Raw genomic sequence first — 27,254 nt, forward strand, 5'->3', positions numbered from 1 at the left:
TGTCATTACGTAGCTTACTTTGCACACAAAAAAACATGACACAGACTTTATTGGGAACTTATTAATGATGTAATTAATAATTTTATAGGTTTCCTGTGACAGCTTAAAGAATATATTAAAACTCTGGCAGTTATTAACACTGCAAAAAAGTAACACAACTGTTAAGCTATGCAAATATCTTTTCAAAGAGGAATGATGTGTTATGTAGTACCTTTCTTGTTTATTTCTTTTTACCTTTATAACCCCAAGCAAATTCAATTTGCAGTATTATTCATGTTAATGTCCTATATTTATCTTCTATTATATGTTGTACATGTCTAGTTTGTTTTTTCTTTTTTCCTTCCCTTCAAGGTTTTATTGACAGGACAGCCTGGAGAGATGACAGGAGGTGGGATGAGAGAGAGTGGGGGGATGACTGTGGCGTCATTGATAAATGAACTGATGATGAATGAGGGCCCGGACCCCAGGCTGCTGCAGCGAGGACAGGGCCCCTGCAGATGGGATGCTTGCTTTTTTCAACTGTGGGACTCAATTATGAACAGACACTCTGCCAGAGAAAGGAGATCAGACTGAAGGAGGTCTCTATGAGTCATTTTAATGAATCTATTGCAGAAAAGAAAAAAAAAAACTTTTCCAAAATGTATCAGTTAAGCAGACAGTCTAAGTCTATGTTTTGAGTCTGAGAGACATTCACGCTGGCAGATGACACAACGAAGCATGCAGCCTAGAATAATGTAGATGGTAGACCATTATGTTTCTAACGAACATTATGATCCAGGGGATGTTATAATTCATCTTTTGTGCAAAAATAAAATTTGCTTCTTTCAACCAAAAAACACAACACTTTTTTCTGCTTGCGCGACCCTGTCGATCACCTGTTTGTTCTTTGTGTTTACAATTACCATGCTAATACTAGCGTACATCAGAATTACAGCCAACACTTCAGAGCTTCAGGGTTACAAAGAGGAGGCCTGTGTGGTGAGTATACACGTTTGTGTTGGTGAAGACAGGTCATAGAGCACCATCCTCAGTATCTTCTTTCCTAAGTTAAAAACTTGCTCATGTTGCAAATTAAGTCAACCGTAAGTGTATGACACACACAGCGAAGGTTTTCACACTGTTTGAGAATCTTATTATGGTCAAAGGTTCAGGAGTTCAGCTGTGAGGGAGAGATGTGGGAATTACAGGCTTCTTACCATGCTGCCTTCTCCTTCATGTTAATATGTATACTGATTGCAACAGGTGCATTGTGAAGGACTGCTGTGTGAAGTATACTGAAGGACTATGAATTGCTCCATGACTATTCTGTAAGTGTTTCCTCCACAAATTAAAAGAAAAAGAAAAAGTAGAAAAAAAAAAAGTTAAGCACCTTAAAAACTCAAAATATCAAACAATGTCAGCCATGCCTCGTCCTCCATCTGCTGAGCGCTCACATGGGTTTTTTTTTTTTAAATAGCTGCAATAAAAAAGTAAAAATAAATAGATGAATAAATAAAATCTATCAATGACTGTACATCTGTACTTGGTTTCAAGGTGAATAATCACATGAATATCCTATTCAAGTGTTCTCCTCTGAAGGAGTATGAGCCGTTTGCTGTTCCGCCTGACTCTCACCACTGAGTGGCGCTGCGTACCCGTAACTCATGACCTGCATCTGAAGCCTGGTCACACTGGGCTGGTATAAACTCTGTGGTGATAGCAGATATAATGCCTTATAGTAAAAAACTGTTTGTTTTTATAAATATAAAATGAAACACTAAAGAGAGAGAGAGAGTGACTGGTGCATGTCTGGGTGAATATTTATCTGTTTACTGTCTCTGCAGACCAGTAAGCAATAAACAAATTTAAGTTGTATTCAGAGGTGGTGATAGGGTGTCTGCAGAGGTTTGTGTATTCTATTTGGTGGAACTTGAAAACACTGAAAGTCTTTAAAGGTACAAATTCATCACTATCATAGAGTAACACAACAAAACACAGAGGTCATCAGTGCAGGATCTGTGTTTCCTCCATGTCCAAGTGAGGTGGTTGAACTTCTACAGTTAAAGTGCTGTTGCTCATACCGAGAAATTCAATATTGTCCGTCGTCTCATGATACAGTGGAGCTCTACAGTCTCTGGCCATCGCCTGCCCCAGCAGGGAACATGCAGGGTCCTGTGTGTGGCGGACAGGGCTGGATCCTACAGGGTCATTCAGCCTGGGACCGCTGATGGAGCCCTGCAGGCTCTGACTGTGCCCCGTGCAGACCGACATGTGGACTCCAGAAGAGGAGAGAGCGCTGAAGGTGGTGTGATACTGCGGCTGGCCAACGGGAGTGATGGAGGAGTGGATGGGTGTCTGGGAGCCGGTCTGATGTGCGGGATCTGAGTTGGTTTGAACAGTCAGTGATGGAAGGGAGTAGCCAGAATTGACTGTGGAGCACAGAGAGTGAGAGTTGCTCATCGTGGGGATAGTTGCATTGTAACCCACCTGCGGAGCCTGACAAATCCCCGGGAAGCTGCTGAAGGCAGAGCTGAGGGCCAGGAGGGACGGACCTCCCTGAGCATGCGGGTGGGTCATGTAGGGAGAGTTCGGAGTTGTTCTGGAGGTTTGGAAGGTGCCACACGGGCTCTGCAACCTGTGTGCGGCAGCTCCTTCTCTGTCAGAGCAGCACAGGTGTAAGCAGGACGACATCGGGCTTGAAGAGCGCAGCAAGGTGGGACTTCTGCCCTGGGAGGACATCCCACTGCAGCCCCACACATTTCTGGCAGGGTGGCTGATTGCTTCGTGATGGAGGTGCAGCCCTGTGGCGATGTTTAAAGGGACATGGGGTTGCCAGTTGCTGGAAGCAGTCACACTAGGACTTGGAGTCATCTGTGTGGTATAGGAATATGTGGAGACAGGAGGAGTATAATGGAGCATGGCCATATGGGACGGCAGGAAATGCATTATGTTGTGAAGCTCCTTGGCCAGGTTGGATACTTCTTGGTTCAAGTTGTTCACCTGAAAGAAAAAAAAAATAACATATATATTTTTTACATTTCTTTTTTTTATCTTGGTATTTTGTTACTGAGGTGTCTTGACCCTGGGGTGCATTTTCAGCAGCACAAATGCCTATGAATGATCACACAACCATTACAGGAATACTACAAGTAGCACTGTGTTTCTATGATTCTCTGTAGTTAAATGCTCAGTACATCATCTCAGCTACTGGGCGTCTCTATGAGTGTCATGTGGGGGGCTTAGCCTGCTAGCTAGCTTGAGAGCAGAGACCCAGGTAAAAGAAACAGAACTTCTGGAGGAATAAACATCCAGAGTCATATCAGATCCTGCTCTGATCCAGAGCTGTTTACTGACATAACAGGAGCTCAGAGACGTCTTCTTTTAAACTTTTGGGCTTAAAAAGTGTATTTATCCTCCCTCCTGTTAATCAACCTGACTGCAGCAGCGACCCGCAGTTTATGTGCTGTAATGTTGACTACTGACTGGGGCTGGAGGGGGAATGTATTCCCATTTTACTTAATGAACATACATAGCCCCATTGCACACTAGCTTACGGCCAATGTACAGTAAAGAAATCTGTTTGGGGTGAATAAAACACAAATGAAGCATAAATGTTGACAGGCGGGGTAATGTTTTTGAAACGCAGCCTCAACACTGGGCTAACAAATGCAGTTTTCAGACATTTTAAAGCAGGAATCAAACATATTACATATTTAAAGTTCATTTAATCCCATTTTCCCATTTTAATATTACTATGTTGGATCTAATATTGACCATACCTCTTTGTTCAGTTTGCTGATGTTCTGTCTCACTTCCTCAGTCTCCAGAAGCAGGTTAGCATTCACCTGGAACCGATCTGAAAAAGGAGGAAAAATAAAGAAATACAGCTGATCTGAGATGGACTGTACCAGGCACTGGTTGAATGTAGAGAAATCAATGTATGAAAGTGACGCAAATCTGATATCCTCCTATGCCTTTTCAACCTTGCACGATTTAGAGTTCAGCACTTGTTCCTGAAAAGGGTTTTAAATCAAGATGTTTGCTGTCCCCAATCCAATGTAGTTCATCCATCGCAGTGCTCAGGGGGACTTTACCTGTTACATTAGTCTTTGTCTCGCTCTGCTCTACATTAAACTGAAATGTGTGACCGTTGTCCTCAATTCCATCCACGACCCTAGAGGAGACACAAATCAGAGTTGCATCGTTTTTTTAAATAGATGCAAACTGATTCACTGCATCATATTTAGGGTAAAGCAGGATGAAGAGCTTACCTGGGGCTGAGGTTCAGGGGACTGACACAAGGTAAGGATGGCATGAGTAACCTGGTGGGCCGATGGTTGAAGCCCACATCACTGGTGAACCTGGGCAAAGGAGACGGACACTGCTCCTCACTGGCGAATGGCTGAGGAGAGGGGCTGCTTCCTCGACCGTCCTGAACAGGTGATCGACAGAGGCGGAGCACGTTGATGTGGCGGAACTCCTCCCCTAGCAGGGTGCTGAGGCAGGGCTGGCGAACAGGGCTGCCCACTCCATGCAGCAGAGGCACTCTCCTCTGCTGAGAGTGTCTCACGTCTTCTCCATTTTCTTCATCATCTGCCTCGATAATGAAGGGAAGTTTATGGTCCATAGACGCATGAGCCTGAGGAGGTAATGGAAAGCGATGTTTTCTTTCATTCGGGGAAATACAGAAGCTCTGAGAGGCAAAATGAATAAATACGTACATTATGATGATCCATTTTCAATTACTCCCAGTTTTTAAAGTTTGTAAGGATGGGTAAAAGTTTTGCCAAGAGGCTTGTTATTGTCAGGATCAGTTTTCTAAAAAATATGTTTTGTTATACTTCATGCACACTAAACACAACACATGTCAATAATGTAACATGGCTTGACAACTTACAGTTTACAGTAGGTACCATGTGTTTAGTGTGCATGGAGAAATTAAACTTTACTCTCACTCTAGACCTTAAAGAAAAATGATCCTGGCATAAGAAATAAATAGAATATGCTTTCCATAACTTTTTGTGGATTTAAAAAAAAATAAACAGATTTTTTCCCTGCCCTCATTCGCCTCTCAGGGCTTCCTTATAGTAATGAGAATAAATTGCTTGATCATTATCATCATCATATTATTTTCAATAATTGACTGATACAGTCGAGGATCCAAACTTAATTTCTGGTGTCAAATAAGTAAAATAATGCATGTACAGTCAGTGCTAAATCAAAATGTTAAACTGAAACAAACCAGAGACTGTTTCACTGTGATGTAAATACAGATCGTGCTGAAACTGATAATTAATCACCTCAGTGAACACTCTTACCTGAGACTGCCTGGAGGACCATGGGAACTTCTTTACTCCCTGGAGACATTGAATGAACAAGAGATTAGACACATATTCTATATTTGGTGAAGTATAGGTATGTTGTTGCTTACGAGCAGGATAATTGAATGTCTTACGTCAGCTTCACTGCCCTCCCTCAGGTTGTAGGTGAGGTTGTGATGGATGTCAGAGCTGAACCGGCTGCCATACTCTGGGTACAGCTCGAGGACCTCCCTCAAGGCTCTCACACTGATGTACTGCAAGTCACAGTAGGTCAGCGCCTTCACATCTGCATTTGTCTTGATCACCTGGCCGTGACCCGGAAGGTCAGCCCCAATAAGATCCCCTTTGCCTGTGGGGGGGGTTCAGTTAAAACAGAGGAGTTACAACAAGCTGAGCAACAGCTGAAAAGAAAGGAAATGTTTCCTATTTGATGCACACTGACCAAGGATGGCCTGCACCATTCCATCTTTAAGAACCTCCAGGGAACCCGAGCAGACAAAATAGTTTGCCTGTAGAGCATCTCCGTGGCGTATAAGGTATTCCCCTGGCGCACAGAAGGAGGTCTTGATGTGCAGGGAGAGGGAGCGCAGACAACCTCTACTGGCTCGCTCAAACACCGGCAGCTGCAGGATGTCTTTGTTGAGGTGCATGGCGATGTCAGCCCGCAGTTCATCTGGGAAGTCGTGCAGCAGCTAAAGAAGCGGTCAAGAAGAAGTAAGTCTTCGCCACTGAAATGTATTCGATAGAGAAATGAATCTGCAAAATACTGTCACGTCTCTGAGCCATGTTGTTGTCCCTTTTAACCAATTTAGAGCAGCAGTTTCAAGCAGCTGCTGTCATCATATGATTGTGATTTGAAACAAAACGTAATTATATTAAGCCAAACCGCAATGTTTCTCTGAACCTAACCAATTGCAACTGCACAGCAAATGCCTGGTTTGCTTGTAGAAAAAAAAAAAAAATCTCTCTCTCCGCACTTTTAAAGTACTTAAAGACACAATATTTTGAATTTTCAAGACTTCTCCTTCGAGGTGGACATTTTTCCTTGAGTTACTGCCGCTTTAACAGCCTTTAATACTTTAATACCCACGGCTGCCGAATACAAGACCAGAACAAAGTAGAGATTGCGATTTTACAGGTCGATGCACTCACATGATGTGCCAAGCTGCTCAGTAAAAACAGGCTTGAGGTGTTAAAGCCACCACGCTCTCAGAAACCAGCAGCTATGTCTGTTACCTTCAACAGGGAATTAATTATCTACAGATGGTGGTGGCGAGGGTGTTAATGAGCATTCTCTCTATTTCAACTCCTACTCTTGTAATTACAGGGAACTTCTCCTAGATCGGCCCCGGCATTGTTACTGAAGTTCTATTTGAAACAATGTGACGTCTACTTAAGGAAGTAGAATAAGACTCCTGAGAGTTTGAGGTGACCCACATATCACGGACGACATTTATGAATGTAGAAACTAGCACCCACACAGTCTGTACTTTTCTGCAGAAAAAAAAAGACGTTTCTGCAGCCCACACATTGGACAAATCCCACACTGTAAAGTCACTTATTACAGAGAGAAGAAAAAAGTTTGTATTATGACTATAATATTAAGATGTATCACAGCCAAGCGCTTCAAATCTGTGATTCTTTACCCACCTCATTGGCGTTGATGCCGTTGTTGACCGACCAAGTGGCTTGAAAGTACTCCAGCATCCTCTGCTTCAGCTGCTGAGGGAGCCGATGCACACGGATGAAATCCTTGAGATCCTTCATCCGGGTGTGGTAGAGAGAGCGGCGGGAGTACATGCGCTGGATGATGGCCGTCACGTTACCAAAGACCACTGCGTGCATCAGGGCTGGAGGCACGAGAGCGAGTGAGATCATGACACCCTCAGAACATTTGTCAGAATTCTGGGATTTTTTTTTGTGTGAGCCACAATAAACTCACCGCCCATAAGCATAATGCAGATGGAGAAGATTTTCTCAGCATCTGTGTTGGCACACACGTTGCCAAAACCAACGCTGGTGAGACTGCTGAGGGTGAAGTAGAGGGAGGCGATGTAGGCGCTGGGCATGGAGGGCCCACCCATGGTGCTGTTGATGTACGGTGTCTCCAGACGCTTTCCCAGCTCCTGCAGCCAGCCTGGGGAGCGAGGTCAGATGGTGGTTGTATAAGAGTGATGTGGGTGTCGAAGGTGACTAATCATTGTTTTTATTTTTTCTTTGTGTCCACCTCAATGGACGACCCTTTCGCCTTTGGCAAGTGATATAATGGGTAATGGGTGATATAATGTAGACTGATATAATTCATTACTGGTGACATAATGGAATTACGCTGTGACCTGGTCTTCCTCTGTACTGAGAGGAGAAAAGCTAGAGGTTGAAAGGACGCTGAAGCATTCAGGCGTTCAAGCATGACTCGCGGTCCTGGCCCTTTGGGATTGCCGGGAGACTCTCTAAAAAAATGTCACCGAGCGGCCTAATGAGTGAGGATGAGCATTATACTCTTGATTCAGTGGTGCTCACCTATGTCCCAGGTTACGGGGTCACTGCTTTCTATCTCCTTGCGTCCAATGACGTACCAGACACAAGCCATCCAGTGAGCCAGCAGAGCAAACACAGACATGAGCAGGGTCAGGACCACAGCGCTGTACTGGGAGTAGCGGTCCAGTTTCTGTAACAGGCGCAGCAGACGGAGGAGTCGAACTGTCTTCAACAGGTGCACCAGCGAGGTCTAGACAAACACAGCAGAACATTCAAACTTGTTATATAATATAATAATCAGATGGATTTATCTGTAAAACCTGGGGCCCTCTTTTCGTCTTTTAACTTTGATTCAATTGTCTCTATTGAGAAGCCTTTGCTCTGAATGTAGAAGTCAGAAAAGTTTTTAACGAGTGTTAGATTCAGCAAAACCAAGGCCGAAGTTAGTGAGATGTCTTTGTGCGTCAGCTGAGCCCTGTGGCAAAGTAAGTCTAATCCATGAGAAGCACTAGTGTTCATCTGGAGGATGAAACTGACGCGAGCACGCAAACAAGGATGCTCAGTGAAGTGGCTGAATGCGGAGGGATAATCATCTCCAGTCCGATGCTCTGAGGGCAGAAACACGACTAAAACATTGGCTGGTCTTAGAGTTGGCCAGGAAAGTAAAAAGACCTTGAGTGCTGAGTGAACTCCAAGTAAACAGTGATCTTACCACTGTGATGTTGAAAGCGTAGAGAAGGTCAAAGGGCAAAGCTGCGATCAGATCCACAAAGAACCAGGTGGTGCAGTAATGGAGGTAAATGGATCGGGCGTCGTACACCACCTGACCTGACTGACTCACGTAGGTGGTGCGAAAATTCAGGATGATGTCTGAAAAGGAGCAGAAGCAGAAGAAATCCATCACCAAACAGAAATAACACATCCAAAGAAAAAACATTACATGACTACATGAAACATTTAGGCCTAATCTGAGTTTACTCAGACTAGTTATAGTAATCTATATAGAAATTATCTTCAGTCTTACATTGTAAAACTCTCCATTTGATTTCCTGATATTACAATATTAGCTGTGGTAGCTCTTAAAGGTGCAAAATCTGAGAACTGGCCATCTGTCAAATTCATTTTCAAATCAAATGAGGGGCAGCATATCAGCAGAGTAATCGCTAACTGCTGCTAACAGCAGTTGCCTCATCTAGTCAGCTCAGTTAGCCGTGCAGCTAGTGATTCAGACCAGGAGCTTGGGAATCGGGGGGGTCGTGTGTCTCCACCACCTGGACTGCGATGGGTTGGGGCTAGCTGGTTAGCATGCTAACATCAGTGGATATCTCTCCAACACAATATGTAATCATCATGATGTCAAAAGTGCTGTTTTTCACATTCTGTTTGTAATTTTAAGTTAGTTTCCTAACTAAAACTCTAACACATTGCACCTTTAAGGAGGTGAATTTTGAAAAACTTACACTTTAAAAAGCCTTCCTATTGATATTCGAGGCGAAACAAAAGTATCTGAGAGCATTTTTCACCATTTATTTGGAGAAAAACTCTTTCTAGTACTTCACTGAGCATTAGAAACACACTCAATTGTTGCCAGGAATAATAAGTTAGCAGTTTATCCAAGACATAACAGAATGTATTTAATATTTCCCTGGCAGTGTATTTAACCTTCACTTGCACAGACATTGAGACTGAATGGAGCGCGTGCGTGGACTGAAATGAAACTGGTTTGGGAACAAGCGTTCATCATTTAGCCTCCACTCGTCATTGAAACTTGCACTAAAAATAATTTACTTTCACACAGAGGCAGCCTGTTAATCCAGGTGAGTTAATTTTGAGCGCGAGTGTCACTGTCTGTCCCCACTAGACAAACTTGTTGAGAGCGAGGAAGTCAGCCTCATGACAGATGTGCTATCACACTTCTTTCGGAAGGGAAAAGTGGGACGAAGTGAGAGAAATCTAATTATGATCGGTAACCTGGGGCAACAGGGACACGCTGCGTGGGCGAGGAAAAGGTGGGAGGTGTGGTTATGTTTAAGCCATCGCCAGGGAAACAGCTGCTGCTGCACTCTGGAAAAACTGTGTTTGTTCTTAATTTAAAGCGAACATTGTTGTCTCTTCATAACGCCGCTCAAGATGCTTCGCCATGAAGGTCAGGTCCGCTGGTGCGCAGCCTGCAATCAGTGTAGGAGATGTTACTTTAAAATTATATGGGCGCAAACCACCAATTATCTTACTGAAAGAAGAATACAATCGCCTACTATTTGGAGGCAGGGTTTTGTAAACTGAAGTTGTTTACAAGTTGGTGTTCAAATTCCTTTTTTATCATTGAGAATAATACTGAAGCACAAAATGACACAACTACAAACATTATATGATGACATATATTAAAAGGGCAGCACTGCAAAATCAAAGATGCACATTTTTCCTCTTCACTGTAGCTGTAGCGCTCAGCTTGCAGGGCCAAAAAACATTTTTGATTTTGGTCTGAACCGTCCCTTTAATCAAATATAAATGCATCGTACCCAGGATGAAGAGCATCTCCACTGCTATGTCACTGCCTATAGTGCTGCGGCTGACAAATGAGTGATGGTCGCTGCCCTCGTCGGGACTGACAAAGCAGATGTCGTACGGCACGGCGACGGCAACGTAAAAGGTCGCCAGCAGAATGAGCCAGTCCCAGAGGGCCTTCGAGATGCTGTAGTGAAGCAGGATGAAACGTGACTTCTTCACGGCCGCAACCTTGTACTCAGGTAGAGACGGCTTCTGGAACACGCTCTGAAAAGGCAGCGCACATAAAAGTCACAAAAAGATCCTCAAAGCAACGTAGAACTTGAGGAGGGAGGACGCTAAGATTATATATGTACTAATCTTGAGCTGAGCCTGAACCATGAACGCTGTCCTACAATGAATTCTTTGGATAAATGAAACCTATTTTTATTTAGAAAGAAAGAAAAGTACATAGGATGTGATTTCCTTCAGTGCGTGCTGAGGTGGTGCTGACACACAGCAATCAGCTCAGCATGAGAGACTAGTTAGCCTGGGAGCCCGATTATAATCATCCACCGCCATCATCGTTAAAAGTACGTTTTACTGTACATTTTGAATAGACTTGAATCAATTCATACGTGTTTATATATACAATTTATTTTGCAGTGGTTTGAAGATTGTCATGGATAAGAAGTAAGGCACATTTTCTGATTTTCCTGAGAGGTACAATTTCACTGCACGTCTGTTGATGGTAACTCAGATAATAGACAGAAAAACAAAAATTTCAGATCTACATCATTCATTGATTAAGATCTTTAAAAAAAAGTCTTGAGAATGGTGTCTCATCTCAAGATAATGATATAAGATCAATTTATCAACAATATTCTATCATTATCGTAGGTTTAATGATGTTTGATCCAGGGAGTTTTTCACTCACATCAGCCAGTTTTCTCTTGCCCCTCTTGGAGAACAGGTTGGTCACTTGTTGCAGGATAGTCCTCCCTCTCGCTCGAGCTTGGGAAAAGTGTGACCGGTGGCTTTTCCTGCTCTGATGAGCAGCTTCTGACATACCTGTGAGCAAAAACATGACACTCAGAATAAAAAGGCAGATCCTGTCTTAGGCTTAAATCTTTATACAAGAACGTGCAGCACGACATTTTGAAGTGAGACAACCAACAGCCAGGCCTCACCGTCTCCTTGGCTGTAGTGATGACTCTTCCCGTATGATTCGCTGATGTCCTTGAAGGACAAGAGGAACAGCACCACCTCACCTTTCTCATTCTTAATTGGCACGATATTCAGGAGGCACCAAAATGGATTCCCTGCAGACATTGGAAAAGGTATTACACTGAGATCACCCGATACATTAAAGACAGTCCTAACCCCAAAAAGGCGAGATTGAAAAGTGTCTGCGTGATCACATGGATATAGTCCTCACCATTTTTCCTATAGAAGCACACTTCTCCCTGGTACTCCTGCTGGCCCTCCAGCGCTTTGTCCACCTGCTGGATTACACTCTCGCTGGTTTCGGTTCCATGGAGGAAGCCGCAGGTACACGTTTTCTGCATCACCTCATTCCGAACAAAGCCGGTCAGCTCACAAAACCCATCGGAGCAGTACACGATGGGGTGGCCGTAACGTCCCTGAGCATTACCCAGGAGGAAGTTACTGTCTGTGAGGGAAATGGAAAAAGAAGGTTGGAGGTGAAGCTACAGTGTGACCTGGAGAAATGATGGAACAACAGGAGATATTTTGTGGTTTTCAATGCAGCTCAGAGTGTAACGTTCAGACGAGGCGACCGCGTTCGTTGGTTGACTCTTCTCTTTCCGTTCCTCTCCAGATTTGACTTATTTGTTGAGGCACTAAAACAGAAAACAACCTTTGTTTTTTTTACTCTCTATCGGAGACATTCTATTTGCCTTCAGCTCAGAGCCCTGAAATAGTCTAGTGTACATCAGAGGGGGCTTTGAAGTAAGCTGCTGGTGTGCATGAAGTCTGAAGGATAGATGCAGGGTCCCAGCTGGCTCCATGGGAGACCAGCGACGCTTTAGCCCTTAATAAGCATGCGGAGCGTGGTCGCATCCTGCCACCGGTTCTGCAATTGATTTAGTATTTACACAGTCAGACGCACCTACACACAAACACACACCCACACACACACACACACATTCAAATGTTCAATCCCTGGAGACTTGCACGTAACCATTACCTTAACTTTAACCACTTTGACCCACAAATCAGCATTTTTAAACTTTGTCTTCTTAAGATAACTCAGTAATCAACTCGGGATCTTGAGAAACAGCATTAAACTAGATTGAGCCTCATGTCAGTTAGCTAGTTTGACTCATGTTGCTTCCGGCTGATAAATCAACGTTTGCACAAGTGCATTTGTTTAAGTGAAAAGCTGTTGTTTATTCCTTATGATTCCATATTTCTGCAGGAGCTTATGCACAGTAAAAATACATTTAAAAATCGCACAAACCCTCTCACAAAGCTTAGAAGCATATGTTAACCAAAACTTTCAGATATTACATAACGGCACACGCTCCCATGAGAATGCTTTCTGTGCGTCAGGAACACTCTTTAATGCCAGAGAAAAAATGGAGGACACAAGAGCTTTGTGAAATCACTTACAACAGAGAAGAAAACCTTGTTTGCAAAAAAAGAAAAAAGAAAGAAAAAAAATCTCCATTAACATTGTTATTTACTGCTGGAAGGTCATTTCAGGGCATTAAGTGTGGGCGGTGAAGCCGAAGAAAATAATCATGAATCTGCAATTCGACCAAACTGAACACTGACGGTTCAGCTGCAAGATGCTGTTCGTCTCTTTTGTAACCGACAGTGAAATAGTCAGAGTGAATCCATTTTTCATACGATGAAAAAAAATAAACGATACGGGGTTGTGCACTGGGGTTTATCATAAAGTCATGGCCATCACTCAGTGACATGTCTGCCTTCATTAGGCTGCACACAGCCATATATCCCTTCAATATTTAGACAGACAGGCCGAGTCAACCGAGTGTCTTCTTTCATTTCGTTCAGTTGCTCTCTGAATGCGGGTGGATTAGATTTCATATAACCATCTTTGTTTGACTATGCAGCGAGAACACTGTACAATATAACGATGACATAGCTGCAGAGGCAACACCGAGCACCCGCAGTGACTGGCTTTAATGAGACTGATTCTTTGTTTCTTCCCTTAAACTTCAGAGTGTAAACACACACACACACACTGATAATAATATCACTGTTTATTCAGATGCACACAGCTTTAGATCCACCTGATGTGACACTTATACAGAAAAAGTAATCATGGCATCGAGGGGCCCTTCAACAAGTGTTCCTTCCAGAGGAGAAGACGTGCGTCCAGTGATGTGTGATTACTTTCTGTCTGGTAAGTGTGCACTAAATCCAGCAAGAACCTAACTTATGATCTACTGTATCTATGCTTGCGTTGCCATAGCAATGTGTGCAGGAAAAAAAAATAAAACATATGGCAACCCTGCAATTTCTATCAACGGGGGGGTTACCAAGACACTGAAGCCTCTGGAAACTGAGATGTAGCCAATAAAGTGTTTGCGGTATTATCCTCGTCCCAATTCATATTTGATTCTGCATTCAGCAGCAGACCTGCGTGACTCTGATTGCTCACGTGCTCCCAACCTGAACGATGAAATGACTAAAACCGAAGCACAGATTTTTCCCCAATTACCTCATCACCCGCACACATCAATTATCAATATAGTGCAAATTAGTCGGGCTCTTGTCTCTTAGCTGTCGCCTGCAAGAGCAGAGGCTTATCTCCATCACATCTTTCCCCTCTCCCTCAGCCTGTTTCTATGGCTTCATATTATTCAGAAGAAACTTAACAAGCCATCGCAGCCTGCTGGCCAAAGAACTGTGCATCAGTGGTTTCTTGTCAGTAAGCGCTCACATCCAAGTGTGGACAGAACAAAAATCAGCGCGTGTTGTGATTGATTATGTAACAAAAGAACTGTAATTTCTTAGTCAAGTGAATCCCTTTTTTTTTTTTTTTTTAAATCATCCTTACACTCTCCAGTCCTACTGGCCGTCCTCCGAGCGCTTCCTTTCACTTAAACTGCAGTCACTCAAGCGATGTGATGCTCGTCAATAATTATCCATGACAGCACTTATGAAGAGGAGAGAAGTGCAATGCCAACACCTACCCATGCAATTAGCAGAAGAGTCTGTCGGCAAGGAGGGGAGGGAAAAAAATCTACGTCTCTCTGCTGCTGCTACTGTACTAGTACATCACTGAAACCATCAGGAATAAATAATACTCAGTCATCCCTGACAATAAAATGTCAGGGATGACTGTTCAAGACCTCGATAATACTTCAATAGCTTTATGACTTAATGCATTACTCCCCTGCAAACAGAGGGTCACATGAATATCTGCATTCCCCTGAACCCTGCACAGCATGTTTGTATTCTTCTGCAGTGAGACACCAGCTGAAATAGACTTTCAGACATCAGCATCCCCTCACAAAGATGTGCTCACACAGAAAAGGCTTTTCAATTCAGGCCGAGAGTGAGATTTCAAGGCAGTTCTTTGACTGAATAGTGCTCAGCTCTGCAGCCATCTCTTTGTCAGTTGGCCCCTTCACCTCCCACTCAGCTCAATCCGCGCACAGTATTGTGGCAGCTAAGATTCAGAAAGTGTGTATGTGCCATACGATGTGTGTGCGTGTGTGTGTGTCTCACAGACGGAACGGACGATCTGTTTGTCAGACGGAGAGAGAGTGTCGTGGCACGTGAATGTGTGAAGTTGTAAATGACATGCAAGGTCCGGACCCGTAAATACACTCTCACTCCTTCCACCGTGTTCTGGAAAGAGCTGCTCGTCCAGCGCCTGCTGATGACTTTTCTACTCTGTACTCATTCTGAGGCAGAATGAGCACTAACAGACTGGAGGCTGGTACAACAAAACTTAAAATAGCAGTCGTGAATGAACAGTCCTTAACATCATTCATATTCGGATGCAGACTGCTTTGTGCACTTTGGAGAGATATATAGAATAATGTTACTGACTGGAAGGTTCAGACTGGCAACACATGAGAAGAGTTTTCATTTGATCCACATGTATGATGATAGTCAAAGTCCTGCTGTGTCACATTTATATGCAAAATCTTACATATTATCATTTTTAGAGCAATGTCTGTGAAATAGTGCAATCATATTGTACAGTTTAAAAAAATAATAATTGTGTGTTAGTATGGGCACAATTGTCATTCTTGGTCATATCTGCATGTGAAAGGAGTGTAATTATCTTTCTTATTAATATTTTTACCTCATTTTTTATTATTCTTGTTTCATCTTGTTTCATTTATCATCTCTCACAGAATCATCTTTTTCTCCCATCTGCTCATGAGCTGCTGTAACAAGTTTATTCCCCCTGTGAGGGATCAGTAAAGTCTTATCTGATCTTATCTTTTCTTATCTCTTGTCACTTCTCAGGATTCAACTATCTTACAAATTGGACCGCTACATTTCTTGGTCATTGTATTTGTTACAATTCTGTAATTTTCCTTCTGGAATCAGATACTTATGAAATGAGTGACACTACGCTGACACAGATCCGGTGCTGATCGGGACATCTATTTTCAGCAGCAACAACACGAGCCAATCTTTTCATCCTTTCTATCAACACCTCCGTTGCTTCGTTTGGACCTTGCATTTTGCTGCACCTCTCCTGCGACCATAACACCGTCCGTAGCACAAAAACACCAAGAAGGATGCACAAAGCAAAAATCGATGTCCCGAATGTACCAACATATTTTGCGACAGTCCACAATAATAGAACTGTAAAAGTTTAATGTGTAAGAAAAACATGTGTGAAACATTTTAAACCTGCTGAAAACATACTCAGGTAAGCGTGTGGAGAAAGTGCTGCTCCTTGTTTTCAATCTGAAATAACAGAAAAAGACGAAAAAACGCAAGATCTACACCTTCTCATGTTGCTGTTGAAGAATACAATGGACATTTCTTTGCTGGATCGTTTTATAAAGAAGACCTTGAATGTAAAAAAAACCACACGGATCTCAACAGTGAAACATCCTAATAAGCAGCGCTGTGGCTCAACAAGTGGCTCTTCAGCTCCACCGTATCATCCGAGACTGAGCTGTCCGTTCTCCATTTCTAGTTCTGGTTCACTGTCATATAGTAATCTTATAACTGGATCTCACTATTGATGGACACACTTGTTGACAGCAGTGTTTTTCAGAGCCAGTCACAATCCTAAAGTGGGTTACATAAATGCCAAAGGCTAAAATCCTAAAAGCTGCAGTGGGCTGGGCTGGCGGAGCTGCAGCTTTAAAAACTGAGATTCATTTATTGGCTGGAATCTTGATTTCTAATTGAACAATGTGAATGTCTGAAGGAGAAGAAGAAGAAGAAGAAGAAGAAGAAGAAGAAGAAGAAGAAGAAGAAGAAGAGTGAAACACAATGACTGCACTGTTTTTCATGATGCAGCACGCTGAAAGAAACACGTGTGCACAACCAAAAAGGATTTACTGAATGCTTTTATTGCCAAAACTAAATTTGAATTGTAGTCTAGGAATACTGCCTAGTGACAATATAGTTGTTTGTCTTTGATAATTCTTAAAAGCACTCCAAGAAACAATTGTACTGTGAAACGAGTGGATCTCTTCTCAATAAGATACTTACGAGTGCCATCAAAGTGGTTTGCGATGGTCTCCAGGAAGGTGTTCTGCGGGGCGAGGAGGCCCTTCATCACGGGCATCTTGCACCAGACTGGAGAGAAGGCTGCAGACTCTCAGACAACGGTTTCCATTAGTTGACTCCCCAAAGAGGATCAGAAAAGATAAAACCACGGCCACTCTTCCTGGCGCTGTAACTCCACAATATTCTAGAGATGTCCTGGCTGTTCCTGCTCTATGCTGTCGGGAGCAAACCACCTACTTGCGCCCTACAGAAAATCTACGGTGGGAGAGCTCGGAGGTGTTGCAGCAGTGCTCTACAGCTTCTCCCTCAACACTGAGATTTCAGCTGCTTCAGTTGCGCATCCCTGTGCTCTCAGTGCTGCTCCAGTATCACAGTGAAGCCTCAGCTTCCCTCCAGTCAGTCTGACTCCCCTCACCATGGTTGGTGCCACATCAGAGTCCCCTGCCTCTCTCTCTGTCTCTCTCTCTATCTCTATCTCCCTCCCTCCCTCTGTCTCTGGTAGGAGAGCCTGGACCGACCTGCTTTGCTGCACACTGTGTTCTGTTAGTTATCTCTCTCACCTTCTCTCTCTTTTTTTTCTCATGCAAAACCTGCATCCTCCTACTTTCTGGCTCCCCAGAGAAGTTATTAGGCATCACTTTCTTTCTCCGCCCGCTCTCCCTCTTTCACTTTCACTCCACCTCTCCATCACGTCTGGACCTGGAGAGGACGACAGACTGCTCTGTTCTGTTCTGCTGCTCAAACGGCCGACCATTAAACAGTTGCATACAAAGAGCTCATCCTGGACACTGCGAGGACTGTGAAACTCGCAAAAGGGAGCCTTGGATTTTCTGTTTGTTAGACTTTTATGTAAAGATTAATCACACTCTTTCATGGACATATGGAGGTCGGAGGTCAGGTTTAAAAAAAGAGCAGAACTGGATGATGATTCACAGTCTGTCTCAAGGACTCAAAAGATCCTCGACGGCCAAGCTTGATGTAGAGGCAGCTTGAAGGATCTATCAGCTGGCTGTCTGTATCCCCATATGTATTTCACATTTCCATTGCAACCTGTAATGTGCATAAACAAACACCCCCACACACACACACACACACACACACACAGCGGTAGTTGCTGCGTTAGCTTCCATGTACACCCACAAAGACACTGATGGCATTTCTAAACAAAAACACACATCTTTGCGTAGCATCCTTGATCATTTCCGCTTTCCTCGAGGTTCCATACGGAAGAGTGAGGCTGCTGTGCACAATCACACACCCACTGAGACCTGACATTTCGTTGACGCATAGCTCATTATAATCACATCCATGAAAAGCCTATTAAAACCAATGATAGCTTCCACATCGCAAGTTATTTTAGTTTGGACTGTTTGCAGAAATATGCTTCACTTTTATACTGATGTACACACAAGAGTCATTTCATCAGATGTAATGCACTTTTACAGCCAACATAAGCATTCATCTTATTATTATGATAAAATAACCACATTAAAACGTTTTGCTGAGCTCTCTGCGGTGTTTCAAATGAGCATCAGATGCCTCACAACTGAGAACGCGGGCAGGCAGCTGTGGAAAACAATCTGGCTCCCCTTAATTTGTATTCACAGCAGTTTCAATCTGCACCATGGAAGATAAAATGACTTCTGTTCTCAGAAGGCTGCGCACAGAAAAAACGGTAAGTGTTACGTAACGAGGAGTGGGACTTTGGGTCAAGTCAGTTAATAAATGGTGAAAAAAAAATCTGACAACATTCAATATTTATAGTTTTCTAGTCAGAAAAATCATCTCTGGAGCCTCACGGCAGAGCGGCCTCGCAGCGTTTTCCCAAACGGCTGAAGTAGACGGGGACTCGTTTTACAACGTAAAGAAACAACTGGAAAAAAGTGACACTAAACACAAAATGGCCCTGAACAGCTCCTCAGGCGTAATCCAAATGTTAAAGTGAAACTCTCGCCAAAAGGCAACCTAGGCTTTTTTTGTGAATGTGTATGAGTCAAACCTTCGTGCAAAAGCATAATTACGGCGAACTTTTAAGACTGACTGTATTTTCGTTTTTGGGTCACGCTCATTTTCTAAGTGCAAAGGGCACTTTTACGATAGCATCAAAATTGCTAGTTTTAAAACACTAAGAAGGCTCGACACAACATGAAACTTTGCTTGTAGTATCACCAGGGTCTCTACACATGAACAAAAGCATTGAGAACATTGTTTGTGTAAACAGAGTTTACTAAAAAGAAGGTTTTCTCTAACACCTCACGTTAGCAGTAGCTTGTTGCGCTTGCAGTCGTCATGGCAGCCGAGAAGTATCGATCTCGGAATGTGATGTAACTTTGAGGACAGTTAAGGTGGAGCGCTACTGTCTTCCAGCAAACAACTATCCATACACTATCTCATGTAACTTTTCTGGCTTTTTATTTTAATATTATTTCTTATATGAGGCTCCTTTTTCAGCTTCAAGGTCAACATTGCTTTTCACTAACAACAAAACAACGAATTATCCATGCATTTATATGGAACTAAGCTTTAGGAGCGTTCCACCTTAACTCACCTCCAGGTTACATCACATTCTGAGATCAGCACTTGTCACTGGCAGGACGGTGGTGAGCGGAACAAGCGTCTGGTAATGTGAGTTGTCCAAAAACATTCTTTTTAGTGAACTCTGTGTACACAGACAATGTTCTCAATGCTCGTGTTTATGTGTAGAGAGCCTGGTGATGCTACGAGCAAAGTTTCATGTTGTGTCGAGCCTTCTTAGTGTTAAAAATCGAAGTTTTGATGCTATGGTTAAAGTGCCCCTTGCACTGAGAAAATGAGCTTGACCCGAAAACGAAACTACGGTAAATCTTAAAAGTGCCTCTTTCGTCGTTATTATGCTTTTACACAAAGGTCTGACACATTTACATTCACAAAAAAAGCTTAGGCTGCATTTTGGGGAGAGTTTCACTTTAAGCGTGGCTGCTAAGCTAAAAGTGGCTAAACTCAATGAACGCATTTTCCTTTGTGGGTGAACCGATCCCTTGACCGTGAAAAGTAAATAAATACATTGATTAATGGTGAGATCAGTTTATATCCCCAAGGTTATTGGTGTAAAACATTCTTTGTTCAATATCTTGGTTAGCAAATCTAAAAACATTATGGTAGAACAGTTGAATCTAGATTATCATTTTAATTCTCCACATCATCGCCTTCCTCCCTTTTAATTATATCAGCACCATCTTGTGGTCTTCTTTGCTCTCACACTGTGATCCACTTTCAGCTGTGAGCTGAGATGCTGGGCTTTGATTCAGTGTAGCTGCACTAGTTAACTGGGGGGTGGGGGAGGAACAACACTTCTCATATCGCCCAAACTGCACTTTGGAAGTTGACTTAAGGTCACTGTAGGCAGTTTCCAGCTGCTCTTTATATTTTGTTTCTTAAAACCGACACCAAGTTTCTACTAAGTAGGACGTAATATAGTGGTGTGGAGGTAAATGTTTTGTAACTGTACAGTTTTAAACCAACCTGTTGCACCTCAAAGTTATTTAATTCTCAGCCTTTTTTCACAGTAATAGACTCTATAAAGGAAAGAATTAGAGTAAACAAGAAAAACCTGACTTCACTTGGGTTAACACAACATCAGCTACTGCATCTGCTTGTTGTCAAATGCTTCAGTGATGTCAAGAAGCTGATGGATTCTGAGCACTTTCCTAATAGAACCTGTAAGGAATGTTTAGCTCTAATCCAAGGAAAAGCAAAGATATGTTGACAGCATCACATTTTTTTTATTACGCCACAATGTCGTCTCCATATATGTACAATATTTCACAATATTAATAATACAATATTTTCTGCACCACATTCAAAAAGGCACTATTCAAAGAAAATCACAAAGTTTTTCCTGCATGAAAGCATTGTATAATTTATAAATTCACTAAATAAGTCCCATACTCCCTCACAATGAAGCATTTAGCTCAGAACAGGCGTTGTGATGGTTGTTCCTGACTGAGACATCCAGTCCAAGTACTGCTGCGCCGCCCTCTCTTCAGTCCTCTTCCCCATGGTGAGGATCCCTGCTGCCTGGTTGGAGCCATGGAGGAGCTGGTGCAGTCGGCTCTGCAGGCGGCCCTCATCGTCCCTGCGTTTACCCAGAGTGAGGATGCCGGCGGAGGCGTCTCCAGTCAGCTGTCCCCCCAAGGTCCTGCTGCCGGAGCGGCACAGCAACACGTAGAGGCGACAGGAGCGGGCTGGTTGTCTGCAGCACTCAGACATGCTGTGAGCGTCACATGCCAGCTGAGACAGCAGCAGCATCAACACCAGCACCAGGACCTTCTGCTGGGAGAAAGAGATGTGTTCATTCTGATACACGATGACGATAGAAACAGAATTATTTACCTGCATGTCTTTGAAATGTCAGTATTATTTAATATGTATGTTTTACACATGTATTACACGTTGCTCAGCAGTTCTTACTGATCGATTGATACAAAAGCCTGAATCAAGGATGGATGGACAAACTCCAAGAATAAGAACTGAATTTATAAAAGATGATGCTCATTTATATTGATAAACATCATCAAATCCTGATCTTGAGTCATGGATACACAGAGTCTCAGCAGGACCAGCTGTTAGGGTAATGGTACTACACACGATTATTGATCTGCGCACAAAGGACATGGATCATCACTTAATCTCTATTAATATCTCACTGACATTTACATGCTAATACCTTAATCACTTGTCATAGTGGTATTACATAAACTAAATCATTTCCGTGCTAATAAAATGCATTTTCTTTTGTTAAATGATACTACAGTCTACTACAGATGCACATGACGTGGTTTTCAGTAGATTATTTGGTTTTACTGATCTTCCTAAATTTTAGAAAAAGGATTGTTTTTGTTTATGTTGATAGGAGAACAAAAAGCTAAAATACTGTTTAAAGTCATTGAATAAAACGCCTGATGCCTGCTCAGGAAGCTTTTCAACCTTTTTAAAATGTCCAGTGTGAGATTGAGCCCCTCGGACGGAGAAAAGTCCGTCCAAAAAAAGGTTTTTGTGGCTTCATCATGTTAGGATGCTATTTAGGTTTTTACCGACTGAGTGAAACAATGATAAACAATCATATCATATTTTAAGAGCCTAATTAATTGCAAATGTGCAAAAGTTTACACCTGTTATTATCTACTCTGAGGTCACACACTTCCCTCATTACAACGCCTAAAATAAAAAGTAAAAAATTGTCCCCACCACTTTAAACATAAAGTGAAATCTTTGACGTCAAGTACTCATTACAAATGCCACATGTATATATGTTTTGGGTTTTTTTTGCAGATAAACTTTTGATATGTAGTAACACAAGAAATGTATCAAAATACTTCTACTTCTTCTACCCCTGTCTTGATGAGGTCAAAATAATGTGGAAATGTGAAGGAAATGATTCTTGAGAAAAATGTATATAGAAGTAAAAAGACAAGGTCACAAACAAATTCCTACACTAACACAACTTTTAACGGTGAATTTGCAAATCCCTCAATAGTTTTTAAGATAATAGAAAAATCTAACTCTGTCTTACCCTGTTCGACGTGTCCATCCCAGTAGCCTTCTGGAAATTGGTGGGGAGCCACGTCATCTTCTGGCCAGTGTGAGGTGAAGTCATCTGATCTTCTGATGCTCCGGGTAAAATGACACGTGTCTTTTATATTGTTCTGCGATGTCCACACCGACGGACGTCACTGAGGGCCATCCTCAAACACAACCAATAATTCTCTTGCTCATTTGAAGGGCTGATGTCGAGCTCCTTGCCGTTAATTAGTCTCCAGAGGTAGATCATCTCCTAGGCACTTCTCTGGACCTTTGATGAACTGCAGGTATTTCTTTGTGGCCGCGTGCCAAAGGTCTACGAGGACATGCCATGATAATGAGCGCTGACGGACACAAGTTAATTAGCTAATGTGTCCTAAGAGTTCTATAATATGAATATAGAGAAAGCCTGGATATGCCCTTTCTCAGTTTGTAATGACAAGCTATTTCAAAAGCCATGCTAATGAGGTTCTGAGGGCTTTTTCCTCCCAGACAAACCAAGAGTGTGTTTTTCTTGCTCCTATAAAAAGTGTGTGCTGGTGACGTGAGCAGGGTTGATGAATCCATGGCACCCAAAACTTAAGAGTGGGCTGATTTCTTGTTACACTGTCTACTTTATAAACTGCCTCTCTCATTAGTCGACATAGCAGGATGACAAAAATCATTTGAAAGCATTCATTGACTTTCAGATTGTTGTCTCTCTTCCTTTCTTCCTCCCTGCCACTTACTTAATATCTGTTGCCATCTTATGGACAACAGGGAGCACTGCTCTAAATAGACAAACTCATGCATGATATGATAAACGGCCTACTTCGTGTTTCTTCAGAACAAAAGATTTTAGATGTGCAGAATTAACAAGTGCATCGCAGTGCGTAAAAAAAAAAAAAGGAATCAATAAAGCTTTTGGAAGGCTTTATTGATTTGCTTGGGATTCGCCGTCACAGCCGCTTTCAAAATGCTCCAAAGAGCCCGTGACATCCGTTTGAGTGCAATCGGAAAAAGCCATTCTGTGAACCCTGCGTTACTTAAAGTATTTTCAGCAAAATGTCACTCTACATGCCGATTGTTAAACTGCTGAGTGTCTAAACAGGCGTGTTTAACTTCCCTGCAACATTAAAGAGGAATGAATGAGAGGAGACAGGATAAACAATGAAGCCAGTTTTAATGGGCCACTTAAAGGAGCTTTTACAGAATCCACACTCACTTTGCAGTGAAACACATGTCAGGTTATTGTTTTGACCCTCATGTTCGTGGCGCTAACCCGTAATCCCTCGTTCCAGTCCCACATGCACTGGTTGTCCTGATCGGCACCACAGAACAACAGGTGTCAAATCACTGTCTATGTGGAAGTTACTGTTAAAAAAAGAATCTGAATATCAACAGAACTAACAACAATTATTATAATAGCAATCATTAATGTCCGTGTCTGCAAGAATTATCATAGCAATATATGTTCCTTTTACATTTTACATACAGTTTACATCTATATCCATTTTATTTTGTGGTTTTTATCGACAGCAGTACCATGTTCCTGTTGACCTTCGACCTCTAACAGGCCGGGGTCACATATAACATTTGTGATTGGCTGGTGAGCTCCGCCACTTTTTCGGACGTGGGCCAGCTCCACCCTGGGGGCCGAAACACCAAGTCACGTAACGTCACACACACAGCCCCTGGGGAGGAGACGGGGAGACCCTTTTGGGGGAGAGTCCAGGAATGCCGGAGAACTTAAATTCTAAGGAATGACACCGGAGATGTGTGGGGGCTCGATGGAGGGTGACACTGGTGAAGGATGCGAGAAGTGCATCGATGTGACTGAACGCACAAACAGCTACAGGTTGTTTTGTTTTTTTCCCTATCTCATCCCTACAGCTCCCTGCTTTGTGCTGAAATGGTCGTCTGTGACTCCTACAGAGCTCAGCCTGGTCGAGCTGCTCTAAAAATGAAAAAGGAGTGTGGGGGGAGGGGTTTGTACTTAACATTATGGTTAAAATGTAGGGGGGGAGCGTGACAAAATAAAAGCTCAAAGACATGCCGAGGAGTCTCTGGAAACCAAAAGGCAATATGTGGCAGAAAATGCCAATGTGAGGTAAAGCCTGTACCCACAGAGCTAGAGTACAAAGTGGAGGGGCATGTAACTAGCACCGCCCAGAGAGAGACACATCTAACTCACTGATCTGTCTGCTGAACACAGTCCTATGCAGAAGCACACAGCCAGATGTGTGTGATAACCTGTTAACTTGTCTGGATTTTCGCGAGAGAGAAAACAGAGGAGACCTAAACTTCTTGGCTCAGATGGAAGATCATCTTCCACATCTGCAAGAAAAGTAAACATTCCATTCTTCCAGTTTTTTTTTCTACCCCTTTAGAAACGTCTAACTGAAATGTGAGGTCTCTCCTTATTTTCTCCTTTCAGACTTGTGTTTCGCTTCTGACGCGACGAGCCTTCCTCAGCATCATCATCTCTTTAATCCTCTCGGCCACCTCCTCCATCTCCCTTTCTATGCTGGCCTCCTGCTTTTCGTCTACGCCCTGCTGCTTCTCCGTCTCTGCCTCGCTCTCTCTGTCTCTCTTTGGGTCAGTTACTCTGTGGGCACAGGCTGCGGGTCAGCAGGATCCCACAGGATCCTCGCCGGCCGTCTCTTTCTCGGGGAGGGTGTCCAGAGGTCCTGCTGCCCTCTGCTGCTGGCTCTGGTACTGATACTGGAGCTGGGGGATGGGTGGGGGTTGAGGATACGCAGGTGGTTTTGAAACAGTTTGAATGAGAGGGAGAGCTGGTAGCTGGGGGTTTTGTTGTGGAAGGGGATGGAGGTAAGCCTGAGGTGCGGTGTGGGATATGGGCTGAGCTTGGGGCTGATGCAGCGGTGGGGGCTGTGGGTAGGGCTTAGCCGGAGGCTGCGGCTGTATCTGGACCTGCTGCGGCTGCTGGTGGTACGGGTGGTGCTGGAGCTGGGGGGAAGACGCTCCGTTCTTACTGAGCCCACAGGACTGAGCTGCACAGTGGATCTGACGCAGAGTGTCCAGGGCCTCGCTCTTAGCGTGCTTCAGCAGGTCCGCCTGGCCCTGATATGGAGACAGAAAGAGAGTCAACAACACATATCAGGTGATCTGATTTTAAGGTCACAGAAATAACAGGAAACATCTTTGATACCCATTCCTTCAAGGCAGCTTTTACGCATGTCCTGTACTGAAAGGTTATACGTTTGTAAAATATATGCCAGAATTCGAAGGTAGCTCCAAAAACAGAGGGGGCAGCAGAGTAACCGACTGCTGCTCTTTGCTTTCCTTGGTTGAGGACATCCAAGGATTATATGCTCATTCTGTCGGCAGGCAAGTTTAGTGTAAGACGAAAATGAAATCAGAATGATTATCCAAGCTATGTCAACTTATCAAACTTTATGTCCAACACTTGCAACATTTCAAAAACCTTGTTATAAGTTGTTTTGCATGGTTATAAACATTTATAAAGCCTTATAAATGCAATACAATGTCTTTTAAATGTGCAATAAAGATGGTACGTTTCAAAAAGAAGCTCTGCCTGGTTAAATAAAGAAGAAATAAAAGTGATCTAGTCTGGTAGTGGAATAGGAATATTTGTCCCTGTAGTGCATTAACTAATAATATGCAGAAGAGGGCAGTATAAACCCAGTGAGTGAAGGCCCCTGGTCTCCTGCCAGCTCTTCGCACTGCTCCTCTCAGTTGGTGCACAGTGCTGTCATATGGTGATAATGTTATACTACGTTTCTGCTCTTTATTTGGGAGCACCCCAGAGATGAATCTCTGCCATATGTGGAGGAAGCGGTCGGGGCAGGCATCCTGCTTTACTGCACTGTCAAGTCAATCTGGGCCACCGCCATGGCTGCCTGCCTCCTTCAGCTAGCTGCCTCTGCCATGTGGAAATGTGGTACAGTCTTCTCCACAGGCGGTTATTTCTGTGTGCGAGAGGTGCGGCTATTATTAAAGCCGGTCAAAATAAAAAAAGAGAATCTGACCACATGCTTTTATAAACTCTCTCCTCTTTAAATACTTGACTCTTCCCCTCAGGCCTCTCATAGCCACAACCCCCGCTGTTTAAACATGTCTGCTCCGGCGCTTCCTCCTCACCACCATCCCTCCAACATCTGTTCATGGAAAGTACTTCTCGTCTGTGAATCTACATATTTTCCCCTCCCCTCCCACTCTGGACTCCGTCTGACCCGCTGTGACAGCTCGTTAAGTTAACATCCCTGTGAAGAGGCGCAGGCTGACCCGCTCTGCACCGGACTCGAGTGTAAATGGTGAAAGGGATAAAGTTCCCAGCGCCACAAGGCAGGCAGGGCCGTCTGACATATTACACAATGAGCAGAGGTGCTGCCCTGCATGCAGCGCCCGCCGCTCGACTCCCAGGTGATGTCAATATGCTGCAAGTGGCCTTTTTACCTGAGCCACTCTAGCACGCAATCCACGGGCATGAATAAGTCATATGTTTGGGAAAAAAAGCAGAAATTATGTAAGTCATGACTCACCAGGCATAAAATAAGACAGCGAGAAGCCAGTCCTGTTCTGCCGGAGCCAAATCACGACTGCGCTCGGTACATTCACCCCTACAGCTGGCCTAAAGCTATCCACAGGGGCCTAAGCCCAAACAAGGGCAGGCACCAAATCCCACCACTGTATCCTCATTTAATTCTACCCTAATCTCCTCCTTGTTTATCAAAACCAGTCCATCCCTTTGGTAAAAACATCCCC

General features: G+C 43.4%; 3 protein-coding genes across 3 annotated transcripts in view; all 3 read right to left on the reverse strand.

The window, feature by feature from the left end:
• Nucleotides 1–575: 575 nt before the first annotated feature.
• On the reverse strand, nucleotides 576–17,909 carry kcnh4a (potassium voltage-gated channel, subfamily H (eag-related), member 4a). The gene is made up of 16 exons (XM_037087865.1): nucleotides 16,950–17,909; nucleotides 11,701–11,934; nucleotides 11,453–11,584; nucleotides 11,200–11,333; nucleotides 10,298–10,550; nucleotides 8,491–8,648; nucleotides 7,821–8,028; nucleotides 7,243–7,437; nucleotides 6,951–7,150; nucleotides 5,743–5,992; nucleotides 5,435–5,649; nucleotides 5,298–5,336; nucleotides 4,251–4,618; nucleotides 4,074–4,153; nucleotides 3,759–3,835; nucleotides 576–2,979 (listed from the first exon to the last, which is right to left on the reverse strand). Exons 1-16 carry the CDS (start codon nucleotides 17,023–17,025, stop codon nucleotides 1,984–1,986), a joined length of 3,615 nt encoding a protein of 1,204 aa, XP_036943760.1. The 5' UTR covers nucleotides 17,026–17,909; the 3' UTR covers nucleotides 576–1,983.
• A 2,767-nt stretch (nucleotides 17,910–20,676) lies between these two features.
• On the reverse strand, nucleotides 20,677–22,883 carry hcrt (hypocretin (orexin) neuropeptide precursor). The gene is made up of 2 exons (XM_037089206.1): nucleotides 22,519–22,883; nucleotides 20,677–21,275 (listed from the first exon to the last, which is right to left on the reverse strand). The coding sequence occupies exons 1-2, from the start codon at nucleotides 22,600–22,602 to the stop codon at nucleotides 20,913–20,915; spliced, it is 447 nt and encodes a 148-aa protein (XP_036945101.1). The 5' UTR covers nucleotides 22,603–22,883; the 3' UTR covers nucleotides 20,677–20,912.
• Nucleotides 22,884–23,669: 786 nt separating this feature from the next.
• si:ch211-210g13.5 (inactive phospholipase C-like protein 2) overlaps nucleotides 23,670–27,254 on the reverse strand; it is a 67,338-nt gene continuing 63,753 nt past the window's right edge. Inside the window, exon 6 of the mRNA XM_037088901.1 lies at nucleotides 23,670–25,589. Within this exon, the coding sequence (XP_036944796.1) occupies nucleotides 25,134–25,589 (456 nt within the window). The 3' untranslated portion in view covers nucleotides 23,670–25,133. The remainder of the gene's footprint in view (nucleotides 25,590–27,254) is intronic.

Source organism: Acanthopagrus latus, chromosome 23 (genome assembly GCF_904848185.1).
Source record: "Acanthopagrus latus isolate v.2019 chromosome 23, fAcaLat1.1, whole genome shotgun sequence".
Lineage (NCBI taxonomy): Eukaryota > Metazoa > Chordata > Actinopteri > Spariformes > Sparidae > Acanthopagrus > Acanthopagrus latus.

Excerpts from the sequence above, each read along its gene's own strand:
- kcnh4a (XM_037087865.1), bottom strand. The coding sequence starts at position 17,025 with ATGCCCGTGATGAAGGGCCTCCTCGCCCCGCAGAACACCTTCCTGGAG. Across the intron at positions 10,551-11,199 it reads GCAAGAGAAAACTGGCTGAT|AGCGTGTTCCAGAAGCCGTC; the intron begins GTGAGTGAAAAA and ends CTGCCTTTTCAG. Across the intron at positions 2,980-3,758 it reads TCAGCAAACTGAACAAAGAG|GTGAACAACTTGAACCAAGA; the intron begins GTATGGTCAATA and ends TTTTTCTTTCAG.
- hcrt (XM_037089206.1), bottom strand. The coding sequence starts at position 22,602 with ATGACTTCACCTCACACTGGCCAGAAGATGACGTGGCTCCCCACCAAT. Across the intron at positions 21,276-22,518 it reads GGATGGACACGTCGAACAGG|AAGGTCCTGGTGCTGGTGTT; the intron begins GTAAGACAGAGT and ends TTCTCCCAGCAG.